We start from the raw sequence: 16,900 nt of genomic DNA, 5'->3' as shown, positions 1-16,900 counted from the left end.
TTGAGTAGTTAATTAATTAGATATGTAAAAAGCAACAATACTTAATTTTAACTAGTTTTAATATAAAATTTGATTAAGTGCGTTGCATGTACTGGATGTACGTTCATAGAGAAGAAAAATATTGTAAGTACTATGCATGAGCCCAAAAATTTGACTCGATAAAAGCAGACTCAGAAGTGCCTTGTTTATCTGAACCCATTGACCAAATTAAAGAAGTCGATGATATACAGTTTTCATTACAATACCTATGAAACTCCAGGTTACTGACTCTCCATGTGCTAACCATTATGTTATGTAAGCCCTGAGAGCCTTAAATTAAAAACGTTCTGACGACAAAATTAAAGAATCCGCGGGCTTAATAACTTTGTTTCTCCATGGAAATCAATAAACTTAGATTCCAACTTGTAAAGCCAGAGGATTAGGACTTCGGGATCGAACAAGGTTTGTTCATTCCAAAGTGCTGCTTCTGACTATATATATAGCAGAAGCTGTGAAACACAATCAATCACATAAACATATAGCTTCCTTGTTCAAGCTGCAGAACTCAGAGAGAATGAAGAAGTTGGTTCACTTGGTGTTACTTCTCGTGATTGTGGCCATTGCTGGGGCAGAAGCTGACGGCTATGGCGTGTGTGGCAAGTTCAGTCCAGATAGAATGCTCACACATGTTCTTTGTCACTGTTCCAAACCAGCCAGAGACTTGACCGTTCCTGTGTCTCCAAAATGCTGCGAGCCTCTGTCACAAGTTTCAGCGGAATGCTTCTGTGCCATGATCAAAACTGACACGTGGAAATACTCAGGCATCAACCCTAGAATCGCCTTCACCATTCCCGGACGTTGCCTCCTCATTCCCCATCACCACCACTTGCACACACCTTATCAACTAATCACCTAGTCAAAGTACTACTGTAATAAAGTGTGACTGTAACAGACCTTATTTTTGTCAATTTTTTTTTACAAAAAAAATCCTTCCCCCTTTATTTTTATAAATAAACATTTTTTAAAAAAATATACCTGTCCAAACAAAGCGACATCAAGATTAACAATTACCATTGGACTTAGAGCAGATGGGGCCCAATAAAAAATTTACAAGTCTAGAGTTCAGCAACAGTTTATAGATGTGATTAACTCTGCTAAACACACATTTTCTTATACCATTAATATGTACGATCCAAAATAAATGGGCTTGGCCCAATAAAAAACCATGGTCCAAATTAACGTGTTTAAAAGTTATCCAGCTCAAATAAAAAGATTAAGTAGTTATGGTCAAATAACTTATAACAATTATCCAAAATAAAATTATAAAGGTCCCTAGGTCATGATAATTATAATTACAAAATAAACAGAAAATCACGTGTCAAGCCGAAAGAACGGAGCTTAAGCTCACTTCTTCGGTGCCTTCCCTGTAGCTCCACTTGACTGCTCACCTAAAAATGATAAGAAGTAACATGTGAGATTAAAAATCTCAGTAACAGTTGGTTATTCTAACATATACCAACATACTTTTTGAAATCAGTTTGCAAACATATCCATAAATATATATATATATACACATTTCACAATCAATATATAAAACAAGAAATGCAATATTCACAATTTTATAACAATTTCTAAATCAATGTCAAATTAAAATAATAGTGATACATTTCCTAACCTCACCCTTATGGCTTCCAACTCCCTTATTACCATTAGCTGGAGCCTAAACTGAGGTTATATCCTGTCAAAGGTACATTACTGTCAGAATAGGACTCCCCTCCTTAAAAAGAAGGTGCCTATCATCCCAAAATGTCAAAGATATTGAGAACTACAAGAAAAGGCGAACCACTACGCATGTAGTGGAGGCAAAACATGTGGCATAATATTCAATCATCAATCCTAAATAAACAATTATATTACTAGCCATCCTTATTACCTCTTTTGTATCACATAAAACAAATGTCACATTCCACAATAAGGTCACATAAGTATTAATATATATATATATATACACACACACACACAATACTAAAACTGGTATATCAATATATGAAAGGATATTCCAATGTTACCTCTTTCCCAAGCTATAACTAACTCAGATGTGTAGAGAACTTCGTTAACCGCGATAATAGATTAATCTACGATATCGAATGATATAAATACCATTAGATAGATATATATATATATATATTGTAATTTATTGATTAATATAAAATTCAACGAAACTTCTTAAATTTACAATCATATCCTTCCATTTAAATAAATCCCTCTGATAAAAACTCAAATTAACTTAAATTAACTTATCGAAATCCCAAAAATATAATTTAATTCATATAGATATCCTATACATCATAGATCAAAAATTTTATAGCTAAAAACTTATTTTAAACTCTCAAATCAGTTTATAAAATAAATCTAAACCTATAAAATTTAAGTACTAATTATATCTCTACTAATTAATAGTTTTCATTGTTAAAAGTCAATACTTACCCTAAGTTTAAACTTTAAAATTTACTCCACTTATCAAAATTTTACTATCATTAGAAAACTCTAGATGAATAGGAAATATTTTAAAAAAGATTTTAATAATAGAAAATAATTTTAAATATTAAAACTTACCTTAAAATCTTTTCAAATCCCTTGTCTTCTCCTGTCTCCTCCTCTCTCGCTCTCTCCTCTCTCTCTCTGTCTCTGTGGGAAAAGAAAAAAGCAAAGGAGAGCACTTTTATATGCTCTTTCTGCCGCCTCTTGTCTCATTTTTTTTTATATTATACTATAACTTAATAATTAATTTATATTATACCATAACTTAATAATTAAGTTAACAAGCCTTAGCCCTTTTTTTTCATTTTCTAAAACACATCTTAACATAAAATTATATTCTATGTTAAACTAAAAATCTTTTAATTAATTTCTTTATCTTCAAACATTCTTTCTATATTTTTCATTAATTCTAATTAACTCTAAAAATTAAATTAAAATGTTACAGTGACTATGTCCTTATTAATTATAATAACAAGATCTCATTATAGTAGCTCATAATAAGGTTGTTAAGCATGCTTCTATAATTCATGTTGATTTTGAGTCAAGTAAACGTGTAGCTTGTAACGTTCGCCTTGGCATTATCAGAACAACACTCTTACACGCTGTTGTAATAACTAGGATTAGATAAAATCACAAATAAAAGTTATCACAACCCAAAAATTTTAAATATAATTAGTTTAAAACAATGAGATCCCAAGAAAATCCTTTTAAAAATATTGTTTTAGCTCAAATTAAAGTTAAAAATCAATCAAACATGATAACGGAAGCATAAAAATCATAAGCATATGAAAATAAGATAATATAATCTAGAATTTTTCTATAAACTAGCTCATCCGCTGTGGCGCAGGCCACACCCTTTGAGGAGGATGGCATAGAGGGACAAGTCCCTCAGCAAGCATTTACACCACAGCGCAACTGCTATACATCGCAATGTGCACCTACTGTCATAACAGTAGATAACAACACTCTGAACTTTCAAAGCGTGCTGTTTCGCCATCCAGCATTCAATTTGAGCAATTCAAGTGTTCACACGAAGCTCTTCGAACTCTATAACTAATGAAACTGGTCTCACACTCAAATAATCATCTGTTAAAAAAATAGATATTCGAACCCAAAATGATTTGTTTCACCTCAAAACACTTTCAAAAGTGTCCAACACACATTTCTAAATGCCATTAGCTCTGGAATCACTTTAACCACCTCAAATGGACCACACACAACATAACAAGCCAATCATATCACATAAATAAGCATTCATACTCAAAATAACCACTAAACCCTTAAATTTTCAGTAATACAAAGTGGTGGATAAAACTCCATAAAAATATCATTTTGGTCATTTTCACACATAAATCATCACAATTATATTACTTTTAATTGTATCTTGGTCGAACATACTCATTTAATCACAATAAAATTAATCTTAAACTAAGATACACACCCAATTCACATATTCTCATACAAGTGATAACAAAACAATGTCATATTCCTAAGTGGGCATAATATTTATGGCATATTCGTTACAAACTAAAATGACAAGGAGAAGAGCTATATAAATGAGCTCTTCACTCTCGGTCGCCCTTTCCTTCCCTTTATCCCTACCGGAGCCCTCACTATAAAATATAACCACGGGATGAGATAAATATCTCAGTAACAAAATAATTCACTACTGTTAATTAACATGCACAATCATATAGGAGTAAAGCTATTAAGCATTAAAATACACTCTTAGCATATTACAACATAGCATTTTCTATAGTAAATGTATATTGCCACTTTAGCATATTCAACAAATTATCTCCATAAATACAAGTTATTTACCACTAGTATGATCATTCTATACCATCTGAGCCTCCAAATCACCTTGACTGAAACCATAAGCTCTTAGGCCAAGCGCACATTTACAATGACCTGAGCTCAACTTTAGTGGTAGAATTACCCAGTCAAAGGTGTCCTATCTGACTTTTACACTATGGTCTCCCCCTATCGCACATGAATTGGGGTGTCGTTACTCCAACACCATATCACTGATGCTAAGGAGTGTCACTCTCCAACACCATATCCCACATGGATACTAAGGAGACTTCCTCCAACGTCATGACTCACTAGGTATTAAAGAGATACATGTCATATGGACTTCCACTACTTCTTCATACGGGTGAACTTTCACCACCTAATACAATCATGCTCACACTCATTATATATAATATACATACATTTCAAATTTCTCAACGAGTCCATATAAACTTTCACCATTCTTATCATTTGCAAATAGTTTTTCATACACGAAATCACATTTCACAATATACAAGGTTATCAAATTGCAAATAACAAATTAAACATATCTACTCATAAACAGTTAAGTAATATAATTAAATAGTATAAATTATTTTTATATCAATCCTATCATAAAAGGATTACTATGGCTCAACGTTAGTTCCACATGTTCTCACTCGTATAATAACACATGAACAACCCTTATTCTACACAATTAAGTAATAATTGTCAATTATCACTCTAGATAAAACCCAAATTTACTAAGTTTTAAGTATCCATAATACTCAAATTTCTTATTTAACAATATCAACTATTTTCAAACATTCTAACCATTCTATTAAACATCCCAACATACCAAAATCACTATCCAATTATTCACATTGTCCAAAACTCTCAAATTACGCCTAGGGTTCATCTAAATCCTCAGCAAAAATTTCAATTCACCATAAAACTCATAAATCTAAAGTTAGAGGCTTGATTTAACCCCTCAAAACTTTAAATAAGTCAATGGATTTGGTCTAAATCTAAGAAAACCAAGATCAAAGCCCCCATTGTCCCAAAAGTCAGAATTTTCGTATAAAATGGAGAGGGAAGAAATGGAAGCTTACCCAAAGGTGATTCAATATGCATCTCCTTCTACTAAGCCCTAATTCTTCTTATATGTTGTTGTCGATTCTTGCTCTTCCTTCCATCGACTTTTCAAAAATTTTCAATCATCATGGATCCAACTATAACTGAAGAGAAGAACACTAGAAACACCATTGATTTTACTCATCGCCTTTATCTGCATCCTTCAGACACACAAGCCACATCTCTTATGCCTCACATCCTTACTAGACCAAGAAACTGTACTATCTGGAGTAGGCCTATGAGGATAGTATTGCTTGGCAAGAATAAGGTAGGCTTTATTAATGGCACTTGCACAAAGGAGTCACAAGAACCATCGCTTCATCCACAATCGAAATGATGTAATGCTATAGTTTTTTCCTAGCTGTTGAACTCGATGTCGAAGGACCTGGTAAATGAACTCACATATGCACAAAATGCATTCTATGTGTGGACAAATATAAAAGAGAGATTTAATAAAGTCATTAGGTTAAGAATCTTTATTGTACATCACGAGATCTATTGCCTTATTTAGGGTTCTATGTCTGTTTCAAGCTACTATACAAAGTTGAAAGAATTATAGGAAGAATAATCAACATTAATTTCCATCCCAACATGCAAATATGATGTTTCTAAAGTCTATACTGATTTAGTCTAGTAACTACATCTCTTACAATTTCTTATGAGGCTCATTGAGTCATATAGCTAGGCAAGAAGTTAGATTCTCCTAATATCTACCCTTCCCTCTATAAACCAAGCTTATAATATGATTGTGGAAGACGAGATGTAAAGAACTATTGCTGGATCAAGCAAGTTATCTCTAATTAAAGGAAGTACCATGGCTATAAGAAGAGGACAAGGATGTAGAAGGAGTCGCTAACATGGTAACTCCTCACTGGAGTGTTCCTATTGTCACAAACAGGGACACATTAAGGAGAGTTTCTACGAGATAATTGGATTTCTAGATAATTTTAAGGGAAATAAGAATAAGATCTCTCAATAGAATAAACTAAGTTAAGTGAAAAATGAAGCTACTAATAGGGCCAATGAAACAGAATAGACTGTGGTGCCTACCTTTACTCAAGAGTAGTATAAGCAAATACTTCAAATGCTGAAGAAGGACTCAGAGCCTACTGTTCATCCACTTACTGATATAGGTTTGCAAAACTCTTCTAGTTTTAAATCTAAAATACATTAGATTTTAGATTTTGGTGCCACTACTCACATAGTAAGTGATTTGAAATATCTAGACTTTCATGAGGAATATACTGGTCTTGTTAAAAACATTAAGATTCCTAATGGTCAAAGAGTTTCAATTACTCATGTAGGAACTACTTCATTAGGAAAAATAAAATTGAGAAATGTCTTATATGCTCCTGAGTTGCGTTTTAATTTGATATCTATCCTGAGGCTAACAAAAGAAGAGAACTGTATAGTTGCTTTCTATCCTGATATGTGTTTGGTACAGGTCTTTCGAGATAGCAAGATGAAAGCAACTACTAAATTGTTATAAGGGTTATACATCCTAACAGTTAACATACTTATTGTTAATGCTATTGAAAATGATGTAAACAATGAATTCAGTGATGAATGGTTGTGGCATTATAGGTTAGGCCATCTTTCTTTTCCTATTATGAAACACCTTCCCTTGATAAAAGATGGTGTTCATATGAATAATAAGATTTATGAGATATATCTTCAATCTAAGCAAAGAAATTTCCCTTTTCCTTCTAGCTCTATTAAAACTCAATGTTGTTTTGAATTGTTGCATATAGATATATAGGGACCTTATAGAGAACCCACGCACCAACATTATTAATATTTTCTTATCATAGTTGATGATTTTTCTAGAGTAGCTTGAGTTTTTTTGTTAAAACATAATATGAGGTTGTGATCATATCAAGCATTTCATGGCATATATTTTAAATCAATTTTTTTGTTCCTGTTAAAAGAATAAGGACAGACAATGGTAAGGAGTTTTTGAATAGTGAACTGAAACTTGTTCTCAAGAATAAAGGCATTATACATGAGACTACTTGTCCTTATATCCCAAAATAAAATGAAGTAGTTGAAAGAAAATATAGAACACTTTTACAAGTGTCTAGATCTCTTATTTCTCAATTCAGACTACCTATTAAGTTTTGGGGTGAGTGTATCCAAATGGCAGCATACTTAATAAACAAAACATCATCAAGGATCTTACAGTTTAAGACACCATATGAATTAGTTTATGGTAAGCCACTTGATTTTAGGACATTAAAGATTTTTAGTTCACTTGTTTTTGCCATTGATTTAACTGTTACTGATAAATTTGAATCTAGATCATTTCCTTGTGTTTTTTTGGGTTATCCTAAGAATCAAAAGGAACTTGTTCTGCTTGATTTGAGAACTAACCATTTGTTTGTGTCTAGACATGTCAAATTTGTTGAAAACAAGTTCCCTTTTAAAGATATCAAGAATTCAAAACAAAATGAGGCACAATAATTATTTGATAAAAATTTCTAGTTTGGTTCAAATTTTCTCCAACATGAAAATGAAAAAGATAGTTGTTATATATCTGATCTTATACCTAAACTATCTCATGAATTAAATGAATTAAGAGAACCTCATGTTGTTGAAAGAATGACATAATTGAACTTAATGATCAAGAACAACACAAAATCAGACCTGCTAGAGATAAGAGGCCACTTATTTGGTCTAAAGACTATGTTTTCTCTACTTGTGATACCTCTAGCATTAAATATCCTTTATAGAAGCAAGTTTCCTATGATTATTTACATAAATCTCATAAGTGCTTTCTTTCATCCATTGATTCTGACCTAGAACCTAAATGTTATCAAGAAGCTTTTAAAGATAAGAGATGGGTAGAAGTAATGAATGTTGAGTTTTAAGCACTGAAAGATAACAAGACCTAGAAAATAGTAGACTTACCTAAAGGTAAGAAGCTAATAGGGTCATGGGCATATAAAATCAAATATAAGGTAGACGGAAATATTGAGAGATATAAGGCGAGATTGGTAGTAAAAGGGTATAGTAAAAAAGAAAGGGTGGATTGGATTATCAAGAAACTTTTTCCCTTATTATAAAAATGGTTACTATCAAGACTATACTATCCTTAGCTGCTCAACATAACTAGGTTTTACATTAGATGAAGGTTTATAATGTGTTTTTACAAGGAGATCTTGATGAGAAAGTTTATATGATTATCCTATAGGGTCTTAATAATAAGGAGGAGAATAAAGTTTGCAAACTAAATAAATCTTTATATGGATTAAAACAGGCTTCAAGCCAATGGAATTATAAGCTGACACAAGCACTTAAACTTAGTGGTTTTAATCAAAGCCCACATGATTACTCACTATTTGTTAAATATTTTAATAACAAAATTGTATTAATTCTTGTGTATACAGATGATTTATTGATTACTGATAGTTCTGAGATTGGTATTAGACAAACGAAAGAATTTTTGCACAGTAAGTTTAAGATAAAGGACCTTGGCTTTTTGAAATATTTTGTAGGAATAGAAATAGCCTGATCTAAAAAAGGAATGATAATGAATTAAAGAAAATTTATTGTGGACTTATTGTTTGAGACAGGTATGAATGGGTGTAAGCCATTGGGAATGCCTATAGCTCCCAACCTCAAACTCTCAACTCATGAAGAAGGAAGAAATAAGAAACGGAATTGCTGAAGGATCCTAGAGAATACAGAAAATTGATAGGTAAGTTGATTTATTTGACTATAACTCACCCTAACATATATTTTTCTGTGCAGAACTTAAGCCAATTTATGGAAAACCTAAGAAAGACCCACATGGCTGCAACAAAGAACGTGTTAAGGTATCTCAAGTACAAACTAGGAATTGGGATACTGCTTGGTTTGAAAGCTGATTCAACACTAAGATGCTTCTATGACTCTAATTGGGCTATGTGCCACATAATAAGGAGATCAATTTCTAGCTTTATTTTGAAGATGGGAGACTCCTTAATCTCCTAGAAGACTAAGAAGCAAAGAATTATGTCAAAATCCTTAGCAAAGGCTGAGTATAGGGCATTGAGTATTGTTGTTCAAAAATAATATGAGTAATAGGATTGATGAAAGATTTAGGTGTTTATAATATTGAACCTATTAAGGTGTTTTGTGATAATAGGGAGCTATACACATAGCAAACAATTCTATGTTTCATGAGAGAATGAAACACATAAAAATTGATTGCCATTTTGTTAGAGAAAAGCTACAACAAAAGCTAATCTATCTGCATCATGATCATTTAAGGGATCAAGAATTAGATGTCTTAACCAAAGCTTTAGGAAAGAAGCTTTATGACAGATTCCTCAACAAGTCGCAAACTATTGGTGTTCATAGTTAGAACTTGAGGGGGAGTATTGAGGATACATAAGCCTTTGTATGCATGTCGTTTTGTGTGGTAGTGTTAGTTAGTTCAGCCACCTATCGTTTATTCCAATTTGTTTTGTATATATACTTGTTGTATCAGGTTATTTCTTTCATGGAATAGTATTTTCCAATATGTCAAAGTTGCACTATTATATTCCTTTAAGGGTGATAAGGTGATCCACCGTTTTCCAACAAGATGTATCACGCAAGTTTCATATAAATAAATTATTCTTCTCTTAATTAATGATGAACCAGTAGCTAGGTTCACTAAATTAGAAAGCTTTGTTTGTTTGAATTCCACATGTATGTTTGGCATGAATCATGCTTTGTTACATGACAGATTGGGCTCTTTGGTTGGGTAAATAAGTTGAGTTATTAATCAAAATTTGGTCAAATGAAAGGTTGAGATTGAAACAATACCTGATGCAATTAAGTTCAACAATATTCAAATATAGTATATGCATGATAATACTCGGTCTATTAAAAAATAACTTGTCATTGAGTATATCATCAATTTGATAAATTAGTTCACGCTCAATAGGATTTCAACTTTTTCCCCCATATAATTAACATACGTGTTTAAAAATATAGAAATTGAGAACTAAACTATATATCATGCATCTTACTCCTTCCATTTCTCTTTTTCTAAGTCTCATTCTCATGGTGTTTAATATAAAACATTTTGTACAAAGCATTGATTTTTCCCTAGTTAAACATCCTTTAATTGCTTTTGATATTCCCTACCTAATTTACTAAATAACTTCCTATCTAATTAACTAAACAATTAATCTTCTCTAATTGATGAATTTCATTCAGAATAATTTTGAAAATTTAAAAACATTAACTAAAATTAATATATAGAATTACTTAATATATGTAAAGTTGTTAATTAATAGTAGGTTTATCAGAGTGAGTGCACTTTAACTAGTGAACCGATCTAGAGTTAAATATTTGCCTCCTTTATCAAATTTAATTGTCTATTTTTAAAATTCAAGAATAAAATTATGAATATTAATAAATACTTCAAACTCTACGCTTGGATATTTAACAACTTATTTAGTAGTATTTGCATAATTAAGACATCTAATTAAATAATCTATTCGATCAAAATAATGGTGGTTGAATTATTAATTGGAGGAAGACTTATTTTTTCTTAAACAAAGTCTTAAGATTAATGTCTCAAGAGAGATAATCTCTATTGTCATCGAAACAATAGAGTTTACTCCTTCTGTTTACAAAAAAAAAAAAAAAAGTCTTAGGATAAAAAATATCAAGTTAATTAGTAGTCTTCTTTATCAACCAAACATCTATTCCAGAGTTGAAGAAAAAATGCATGAGATTTGTTATGAGTTTATTATATTTTTATTAGAGAGTATATATTATATTAAAAAAATTTAAATCATATTCTTATGAGGGAGTATCAAATTTTAATTCATCTGTTGAACTAAGCTGCCATAGTTGCTCGCTAGCACAGCTAATTTAATTGTTAGAATATTTAAAACGTAAAACAATGCTTAATTTCAGTTAACTCTAATATTGAATTTGATAAAATAATAGAAAAAATTGCTAATAAATCCCTCCTTAAGGTCAAAATATAATTGTGCTAAAGGATCAAATTAAAGGACCCAAATACAAGCACATAGACCTGGGATTTTATAGCTATCAACTTACATCCTGAACCTATCTACTTGCACTCTGGTTCTTTGGTCTTTCATCATAATCTTAGTTTCCAGGAGAATTTAGTAGCAATTTTTTCAAAATAATATGTTATGCGTGAGCCTAAAAATTTGACTTCTTCATAAAAGATGACTCAAAAGTCATTTGTTTAGTGATGCCCATAGCAAAACACCCATCGACGAAGGAAGGAGTAGGTGATGGAATAACTTAATCAATTCATATATGATACAAGTTTTCACAATAACCATGAGCACTGTGATCACAACTTTAAGACTCCAGCTTCTGTGTATGTACATATATATATATGCACTCATCGGCAAGTCCTAAGACTTTCAAAAATCATCCAAGATAACAGTCCGCGGGCCAAAGGAATAAGACTTTAAGAACGAGTTTTGCTTCATTCCAAAGTGTAGCTACTGCCTCTCTCTCTCTCTCTCTCTCTCACCCTATATATATATAGCAGAAGCTATGAAACGCAATCAATCACGTACTCATATAGCTTACTTGTTCGAGAGCTGAAGAAATCAGAGAGGATAAAGAAGTTGGTTTGCTTGGTGTTACTTCTCGTGATTGTGGCCATTGCTGGGGCAGAAGCTGATGGCTATGGTGTGTGTGGCAAGTTCAGTCCAGATAGGATGCTCACTCATGTTCTTCATCACTGTGCCAAACCAGCCAGAGACTTGACCATTCCTGTGCCTCCAAAATGCTGCGAGCCTCTCTCACAAGTTTCGGAGGAATGCTTCTATGCTATCATCAAATCTGACACGTGGAAATACTCAGGCATCAATCCTAGAATTGCCTTCACCATTCCTAGACGCTGCCATCTCATTCCCCATCCCTAGACCCTATATTATGAACTGTAATAAAGTGTGACTGCGTCCGCAATATATAATAATTCGAGCTCACTATTAGTGGCTTGTTCATACTAGTATCTCAAGTATAACTCTTTGATGCGTCTTTTAATTAAATAAAAGCTCATATGGTAGTGGCTTATAAGTTTGTTAAACTAGATTTGGATCACATGCAGTATTTTTGGTGCAGTAGATGAAAAATAGGGAAATTTTAACCGTTTATTTGATATCGTAGTTAAAAAGAGATGTGTGTACAAAGAGCCTTATCATTTGCAAAGTATACAAACTTTTTTTACAATAAAAAACTAGTTTACAATTTAAATTATAAAATTCTTACTTCACAATTACAGTGGTTGGTGTATGGGACTTCATACAATAATCCAGCCAAGTGGAATAATTTATGATTTAAATTGTGAAGTAATTTTTAATTATTACAAAAAAATTTTGTGTGCTTTAGACTTTTTGTGCACTTCTCCCTTTGGATAAAATGAATAGTTAGATCGCCCTACTTCCCATTCGCTTAACCAAAAATGCTGCATGTGATCCAGATCCTTTTTATTTATTTCTTTATTTTGTTCAGAATCCAGATCCTTGTTAAACTTGCTTAAGTATTGAGTTGGAGTCCACTTTGTGTTGAATTGGTAATTGTCGAAGTGTTAAGCCCAATAGGTTACTGTTGCAGTCCAAAGGAGATGACCCAATACCCTCTCATGATCCTGAACCAATTACACTGTATGGAGATATTTTATGTCTAAGATTGTTATTCTTTTGTATATTTTAATCATTTTATCAGCATTAGGGTTTCTAACCTAGTTCTATATAAGGTAATATAGTTATTGGGCTCTTTGTGCCTTCATCATCGATTTCTGTTGTTATGTTAAAAAATTTTGAATCTAAAGAAATACCATTAACCAATCAAAATTATGAATAATACATAAAAAATGATCATCTTTTATTATTATCCACTGCCTTCCAACACTAAGGTGAGGGTTGATAAAAACATATAAAAAACTCTAATAAATCAAGATCACGCATAGCTAACAGCTAGGTACAAGTATTTTCCTCTCTAAACATAAAAGACAAAAAAAAAAAAAAACATAACTACAATTACATAAAAGAAATTTAGCATAATCAATTACATCTCTAAAAGGATGATTTGTTAAATCCAAAGGAGCAAGAAGATTCTTGCTTCAGTGCCATATGTGAACACTTAACACATTAAAATCCCCTCCGTGAGCAAAGTTTCAAGCCTTGAATAATAACAACAATTTTAGTAATAGCAAGGAGAAATTTCCCAAAGTTAGATTGAAACCAAAAACCCAATCACTTCCATTGTTTTTAACTGCACCATCAGGTCTAGAAATAACTTGTGTAGTAACTTCGTGCTTTAAGATGTTTCAAGCTTCAAATAATTAAACTGTTTGCTTAATTATAATAAACTGATGATTTAGTTAACAATTGTCAAAGCATTGCTAGCTACTTCGCCTTTCACATCTCTGATATATTTAAAAGAGAATCACCACCACGATATATTAAGGATTATTAATTTAATAACAATTACGTGTAAAAAAAATTTACTGAAAAATGAGTTGCAAATATAGCAATTTAAAAAGTTATAAATAAACATTTTATTTTATTTAATCCAGGATATATTCCTTATGGTTTATTACATCAATCTGACGAGCGAGTGGGTTAATAATCATTGAACCTATTTATCAAAATAACATTAAAAAAGAATTAATTTGTTGCCTACAAACCCAGGTGGGACGTGCATTGTATAAATTCTAAAGACATAAATCTTTTCCTCCAGTGTCACCCAAAAAAAAAGAAAAAAAGAAAAACCTTTTCCGTCCTATCATTTTTTTAACAAGAGCTTCTCTCACAAGTTGAACAAGGCATTTTCTTTCATGGCTGTAATTAATGTAATGACCCGTCATTAACCCAAATTAAACGCATTTAAGGATCAACCATGGCTTTGAAATATAACTACAAAAATAAAGACCAACCTTTAAATAAGAATCTCAAAAATATTTGAAGGTTATAAAAGGTATTTCTTTAAAACATCAAAGTGTAAAAGTTGCACGGGAGCATGGAAAATAGAAAAGCATTGAGAAAACAATCACTTAGGAGTAAAACAATCATTTAGCAAGATTAAAAACAACCATCACAGTTAAATTATCTCTTCACCATGGCTTATGATACAAAGATCACTTGCCTCATTGTGTCCAACTCAAGACACCTAATCTGTCATGGTAAGCACAATCAGTTTACAATCATAATTCGCAAAATAGCATTAATGATTAATCATCATTAATTAACTCCCTTATCAAGATTAAGCCCTGACCCATTATTAAGTATGATTAAGCCTAACTAGTCCCAAAATTAACTTCCATTAGTTTATTTGGCTTCCAGTAAACTTAATAATCGCTACTTGCTACCTTCATTAGCTTAAACTTGATTATTTAAAATTAGGATTAACTCTAAACCCCTCATTAATGGTATTCACACTAAAAAAAATAGTGAATTAATGATATAATAAATTTTTGTCACTAATTTATCTATGAAATTTAGTGATGAAACATTCCGTGGATAAAAATTCTATTGGCAAACCATCAAAAATAATTTTACCAACAAAGTTTAGAAATGAAACATTTTTTACACTAAAATTTTTATTGCTAAATCATTAGAAATAATTTAGCAACAAATTTACTAACAAAGATCTGTTGCTAATTTTTAGGATACCTTATTCTAATTTTGTAATAGCATTTGCAATGAAAATTCCATCACAAATCTTTCCATTATAATTTCAAAGCTCATTCCATATTTAATGTCCTTACCTAATTGTAAATTCCTTTTGCAAGCTGCAAATGCATAGAATTTAAAACATGAGAGTATTTTATAAATTTTATGAGATTTTTCAGTAGTAAATTCTCTTTTATAGGACATAGGTGTAATTTTTTCTTATATTATTTTAATTGAACCCTTATAATTTTGATCAATTAAAATTTTTAATCCTTGAAGATTAAGATTCTTGAATTTTTTTCTTTAAAAAGACAAAATTAAGAACTTTTATATTTTTATTGAATGATTATATAACTTTAGAATTAATTAAATAATTTTAATAACTCAAAATTTATATAATTAGGTTGTATTTTAATATTTTTTATAGTATATAGTTCTCATAAAAACTTAATAAAAATGTTAAAAGTGCATTAAATCATTATTTTTTATTGACTAAAAATATTAAATTAAAATTTCTATAAACTCTAAACATATTTTTTTTGAAAAATTTAAGAATCCATTATTAATTTTAATTTTCAAGAGTTAACATATTGTTTGGGCTACACATATATAATACATCAAATTATAAGAACTCAATTAAAATAAAATAAATTATATGGATCTAATTTAAAATTTTAAAAACTATAAAGACTTACAGATTAATTTTGTTAAAATCCAAATTATGCGTGTAATCCTTAGTACTATAAAATATATAAAAATGAACTCGTAATTTTGTTCCTCCCTAGTTTTTTCTTATAATAAAAAAAGCAAATTTTTTTGTTCCTTCCTAGTTGATCAATCGTTCGATAATTATATGCAATAAAGATGGGCGGGACGTTTTGACAAAAATTTTGTTTTAAAATAAAAAGATGGGCCGTACGCTTTGACCCAAAAAAAAAAAAACCAATGGATGGGCTGTACGTTTCATCACAAGTCAAAGCGTTGCAGAAATATTTACATTGAAGGCAATTGTAGTTTTCTCAGTATTAATTAGAAATAATTAATTTAATTACTACTTCAACTTACCAAAAACATAAGTTACTGGTAATTAATTCATAATTTTTAAAAAATGTTAGTTAAAATTTTAATTTTTTGTAAGAAATTTTACACATTTCCTATTTTACCTTCATTAACTACTTTATATAAGTATTTTGATAATGATAATTAAAATTCTAATACATTATTTTAAAAAAAATAAATGAAGTAGAAGTATAGTAAAAAATAATTATAAGAATTATTCAATGTCCTATATTTTGAACTAAGTAGGACTTTTAGGAAATGTTCAGTATTGTGGTTGAAAAGAAGTATTTTTTTTAGGGAGAATTATTATCTAATCCCTCACAATGATTATAATTACCCTAAAGTCTCATGAAATATATAAATTATTACTAAGTCCCAAGTAAACTAGTTTTTGTTGCAATTACATTAAAATCCTCTAGCCTTCAATGACAACAAGAATGTTCTTCTTGTCTGCTTGTATTCTTTCATGGATCGAGGATGGGTCTCATTCTTGATTCTGTTCCTACAGCTACCACTTTCTCCCTCCACACACCATGCTTCCATCCTTTGGCTTCCCTGTCAATCTCACCGCAACCCGCCCTTCTGCTACCGACTCTAATCACCCCAACCACCTCCTCCTTTGGCGAGCTTGACTATTTATTTAATCACATTAGCCCTCCTCCTTTTGATCACCCCTCTTGCCCTCATAAAATTGTCAAAGAGGAGAATCCTCCCTCAATCTCCACATTTGGACATTAATGTAACCACCCTAGGAGTCTTGTATTTGAATCATC

General features: G+C 31.0%; 1 protein-coding gene across 1 annotated transcript; it reads left to right on the top strand.

Annotated features, from left to right (window-relative positions):
* Positions 1–553: 553 nt before the first annotated feature.
* On the top strand, positions 554–12,317 carry LOC129310853 (uncharacterized). The gene is made up of 3 exons (XM_054952760.1): positions 554–836; positions 9,178–9,280; positions 11,975–12,317. The coding sequence occupies exons 1-3, from the start codon at positions 554–556 to the stop codon at positions 12,315–12,317; spliced, it is 729 nt and encodes a 242-aa protein (XP_054808735.1).
* The last annotated feature ends 4,583 nt before the right edge of the window (positions 12,318–16,900 follow it).

The sequence above is a fragment of the Prosopis cineraria genome, unplaced genomic scaffold, assembly GCF_029017545.1.
Source record: "Prosopis cineraria cultivar Desert tree isolate PC_DT_omini unplaced genomic scaffold, ASM2901754v1 PC5, whole genome shotgun sequence".
In the NCBI taxonomy this organism is placed as follows: domain Eukaryota; kingdom Viridiplantae; phylum Streptophyta; class Magnoliopsida; order Fabales; family Fabaceae; genus Prosopis; species Prosopis cineraria.
This window is presented reverse-complemented; position numbering and strand designations above follow the sequence as displayed.

Bases quoted from the DNA above. Each gene is read 5' to 3' on its own strand.
- LOC129310853 (XM_054952760.1), top strand. From the start codon at position 554: ATGAAGAAGTTGGTTCACTTGGTGTTACTTCTCGTGATTGTGGCCATT. The intron at 837-9,177 runs GTTGCCTCCTCA...TTTTCTGTGCAG, and splicing joins CGCCTTCACCATTCCCGGAC to AACTTAAGCCAATTTATGGA. The intron at 9,281-11,974 runs GTTTGAAAGCTG...GTACTCATATAG, and splicing joins AGGAATTGGGATACTGCTTG to CTTACTTGTTCGAGAGCTGA.